The sequence below is a fragment of the Oncorhynchus keta genome, chromosome 32 (assembly GCF_023373465.1).
Source record: "Oncorhynchus keta strain PuntledgeMale-10-30-2019 chromosome 32, Oket_V2, whole genome shotgun sequence".
NCBI classification, from domain to species: domain Eukaryota; kingdom Metazoa; phylum Chordata; class Actinopteri; order Salmoniformes; family Salmonidae; genus Oncorhynchus; species Oncorhynchus keta.
Genome location: NC_068452.1, coordinates 12,159,023 through 12,163,368, shown reverse-complemented (window position 1 = coordinate 12,163,368; position 4,346 = coordinate 12,159,023). Strand labels below are relative to the sequence as shown.

The window sequence follows — 4,346 nt, the reverse complement described above, 5'->3', positions numbered from 1 at the left end:
TGGGTCACCAATGTGGTAAGTGTAACACAGCTCTTTTTTAGGTTAGTCACTTTTTGTTAAATCACATATACTACTATTCCATTTCAAAGACAAAGATTTTCCCACTGAGGCTAATATCCATATCATGTTGAAATCAATAGAATTGGTGGCAGACATTTAGGGTTCTACATTGTGACAACATTAAAATACTCCTTCTACAATATTAAACAATTCTATATTGTGACATTATTTCATTGATATCAATGAAACAACTCCATGCATTTTCTGATGTTTGATCAGAGATCTTTTATCAGAGTATCTCTTCCCACATTGATCACAGCTATGAGGATTCTCTTCTGTGTGTGTTCTCTGGTGTATAGTCAGATTGCTAGATGTAGTATAACTCTTCCCACATTCATCACAGCTATAAGATTTATTTCCTGTGTGTGTTCTCTGGTGTTTAGCAAGAGGGCCAGATGAAACAAAACTCTTCCCACATTGATCACAGCTATAAGGTTTCTCTCCTGTGTGTCTTCTCTGGTGAACAGTCAGATGGCTAGATGCAGTAAAACTTTTCCCACATTGATCACAGCCATAAGGCTTCTCTCCCGTGTGTGTTCTCTGGTGTATCATCAAATTTTGAGATGTACCAAAACTCTTCCTACATTGATCACAGCTATAAGATTTCTCTCCTGTGTGTGTTCTTTGGTGTGATATCAGGTTGCTAGATGTAACAAAACAATTCCCACATTGAGCACAGCTATAAGGTTTCTCTCCAGTGTGTATTTTCTGGTGTGATTTCAGGCAGCTTGACTGAGTAAAACACTTCCCACATTGATCACAGGTATGAGGTTTCTCTCCTGTGTGTGTTCTCTGGTGCAGCTTCAAAGTCTGATGTTGAAAAGCTTTTCCCACAATCTGAACAGTGGTGAAGCTTCTCCCCTGTGTGTACTCGCTGATGTATTTTAAGTTCTGATGAATCTTTGCAACGTTTCCCACAGTCAGAGCAGCAGTGAGATTTCTCTCCAGTGTGAATTCTCAGGTGTACTTTTAGTGAATTTGATCTTGAGAAAAGTTTCCCGCAGTTGGAGCAGCAGTAAGGTTTCTCTCCGGTGTGTACTCGCTGGTGTATTTTAAGTTCTGATGAAGATTTGCAATCTTTCCCACAGTCAGAGCAGCGGTGAGATTTCTTTCCTGTGGGTCTCTGCTGGTGTTTCAGAGTCTTGAGACTCTGCTTTGCCTCGTCAGCATCATAATGTCCACGATAGTCCAGTCTCTCTCCTGTGTGAACAACAAAGTCAGATGGTTAATGGCCCACAACAGCAGAAATCCACTGTTTGTTTTAGGTTAAAAGCCCAAAGCCATGAAGTTATACAACAACTGAAGTCTGTTCAATTATTTACAATTGTTGTTTCACATTAGTAGTAACGTCGATGATTGTTGGCTAGAAATAAGTTATTAAAGTTGTTGAAATACCAAGCAGTGTGCCAGACGACTTTTGGTCTCCAACACAGGCTCCTCTCTGTGTTTAATAAAATTGTGTCAGGAGGGCGATGCACACGAAATTTGGTTGTAGAAACTCCTCCATTTAATGCGGAGGTTTTAATTTTTCACGATGTATTCTGAACATTACAGCACACTATCAGTCTGTAGGACACAACTTGACCTAACAACAACATTGACCTACTGTAGGACCCATAACTTCACCTAACAATAACATAGACCTAGGACAAATATAATTTTATATTTCAGGTGAAACATGGAAACTAAAATGTCTTTCATGACATTTCATAACCTGATCACCAGATAATTTTGTGAATAATCCCACTAGGCTACACTGTAATGTGTTGTCATTCTAAATGTCCTGAATAAAGGAAAATAGCTCTGTGTGTTGTACAATAGCCTATCCATCAAGGAACAGTTCTCTACACATTATGAGCTAAGTATCTCTGTTTCCAAACAGACTAACGAGACGATACTGTAAATCAAGCAGACAATAACACATCATAAACATACATTTGTTAGGGATGTTGGATTAAACATGCAGCACAGCATAACTGTCTTTACCAGAATAATGAATGAAGAAGCACTTTGGTTGCTGTTGCATGTCGTGATGTTTGTCATGTGACTGTCATTCAGAAAATGATTTCCTGGATCAGCTGATGATAATTGAACATGTAACTTAACAGCTACAGAATTAAGAATTATGTGTAATTATTGAAGAACTGCGTTAATGACAGTATTGATTTGGGTGTTGTCAATAACGTTAAGGTGACTCTCGGTTAGAACCATTGGATGTTGCAAACTCTGAAATTATTTATAATTTCTGTGCCCATGAAAACTGTTATCCCAGCGTAAAATATAAGGAAACTAAATGTTCCGTAGGTAGAGTGCATTTCAGAGATCTGAATACAAAAAACTATACTAACAAGACAATAACCTAAACCACAAGGCCAAATCTACACTGGAGGAGCTTACCAAGATGCCATTGAATGTTCCTGAGTGGCCAAGTTACAGTTTGGACTTAAATCATCTTGAAAGTCTATGGAAAGAATTGAAAATGGCTTTCTGGCAATGATCAACAACCAACTTGACAGAACAGGAAGGATTTTAAAAAGAATAATGAATATTCACATGAAGATCAGTCGCCTATTGGATGACATCACGACTTCCCATCAAGCCAACTCCTTGAAGGCCTTACAATGACATCACTCAGTCCTTCAAGTTTACAGTTGTCTAAACAAAAACTACTTTGCTCAAAACATTTATTTGTTTCCCTTTAGCGTGTTTATACTTTACTGTATTTATATATCACTTTACAACAAGAAAAGTTTTTTTTAAGCACTGGACAATTCCGACAGTAGAAAAACATAATCAAGTGTAGAACGCCCTTTTAAAATTCACACATTATTGTGCCCCTGTTTTATAAGATAGTACTCACTGTATTTACTGGTTTTAATCAGATCAATGTTCCTGTTTTATAAGATAGTACTCACTGTATTTACTGGTGATAATCAGATCAATGTCCCTGTTTAATTAGATAGTACTCACTGTATTTACTGGTCTTAATCAGATCTCCAGACTTCTCTTCTTCGTCGTCCTCTAATGTGACAGTAATCTCCCCCTCTTCATCCGTCATTCCAAAAACGTCTTCATCTTCTTTCACAGTAACATCCTCCTCCACTCCGAAGGCGTCTTTCTCTTCTTCTTTCACGGTAGCAGCCTCACCCTCTACTTCATTTTGTATTGTAACATCCTCCTCTTCTTCCTCCTCTTTCACTTCTTTCTCCGTCCAGTAGATCGCCTCTTCTTTATCAGGAGGAGAATAGCTTAGTAGGCTCATGGTCGAGGATAATAGCTTGTTAGCATTAGCGACTAGACTAGTGCTAACTTAACCAGCCAGCTAGTTGACTTAGAACGTAAATATTCTATTAAATTGGGTAGCTAGTTGTTTCCACATAAGTATGTTTAAACCATAGTGGCAATTAAACCAGGAAATTGTCTAAAGAACTTGAATGTTCCGAGTTTGTTGCCTAGCGAGCTAACGAGGTGGCTGCAGTTGTTGAAGAAGCATTCAGTCCACGAGATTAACGTCACTCTAGAAATATCGCCCGAAAGACACATATCGCCATCTGCTGTCTGGAGGGAGGAAACGCAGTTGAGGAGGGAAAACGTTTTTATTTCTTCTAGATTTAATTATAATATTATAAAGCAGTTTAGAGAAACGTTGTTTTCTCTCTCCATTAAATAAGAATATCATATTAACACGTGCAAAAAGCAACAAGTGTTATTTGATTAGTTCAGATTTTTTATGAGAATTTAAAACAAACTCTACATCTACTCCACATCTGTATTTCTGATTCAGTCAAATAACCAGATATCAAAATAAGCACCTAGTTATTGATACCCTTGATAAAGATGAGCAAAAATATCTGTATAAAATAAATAAATAAACTTTACCCACTACCAGGATATTTGAGCCCAAAACCTGGTTACCTCTCTGCTAGGAGTCTGCATCTAGTCCATAAGTGGATCTTCCAGCAAGACACAGCAACATCCACAAATAAATGGTTAATTGGGCACAAAATCAACATTTTCAATGGCCATCTCAGTTGTCGGACTTGAACTCCATTGAAAACCTGTGGTTTGAATTGAACAGGGCAGTCCATAAGCACAGACAAAAGAAATCAAGGACCTGAAGAGATTCTGTATGGAGGTGTTCTCTAATCTCATAAAACATTTCAGTGTCGTTATCCTCCCGAGGGGAGGGTGTTGGAGTATTGAAAGTATGGGTGCCAATAATTCAGACCCCTCCCTTTTGAGAATTACATGTTAATCTATATATTTTTCTCTGAGCAATTGTATTA

General features: G+C 37.9%; 1 protein-coding gene across 1 annotated transcript; it reads right to left on the bottom strand.

Annotated features, from left to right (window-relative positions):
• Window positions 1-655: 655 nt before the first annotated feature.
• On the bottom strand, window positions 656-3,551 carry LOC118365105 (zinc finger protein with KRAB and SCAN domains 7-like). The gene is made up of 3 exons (XM_052490168.1): window positions 3,031-3,551; window positions 860-1,260; window positions 656-703 (listed from the first exon to the last, which is right to left on the bottom strand). The coding sequence occupies exons 1-3, from the start codon at window positions 3,320-3,322 to the stop codon at window positions 656-658; spliced, it is 741 nt and encodes a 246-aa protein (XP_052346128.1). The 5' UTR covers window positions 3,323-3,551.
• Between the last annotated feature and the right edge of the window lie 795 nt (window positions 3,552-4,346).

Excerpts from the sequence above, each read along its gene's own strand:
- LOC118365105 (XM_052490168.1), bottom strand. The coding sequence starts at position 3,322 with ATGAGCCTACTAAGCTATTCTCCTCCTGATAAAGAAGAGGCGATCTAC. Across the intron at positions 1,261-3,030 it reads GATTAAGACCAGTAAATACA|GAGAGAGACTGGACTATCGT; the intron begins GTGAGTACTATC and ends TTGTTCACACAG. Across the intron at positions 704-859 it reads CAACATCAGACTTTGAAGCT|CAACCTGATATCACACCAAA; the intron begins GCACCAGAGAAC and ends TGTTACATCTAG.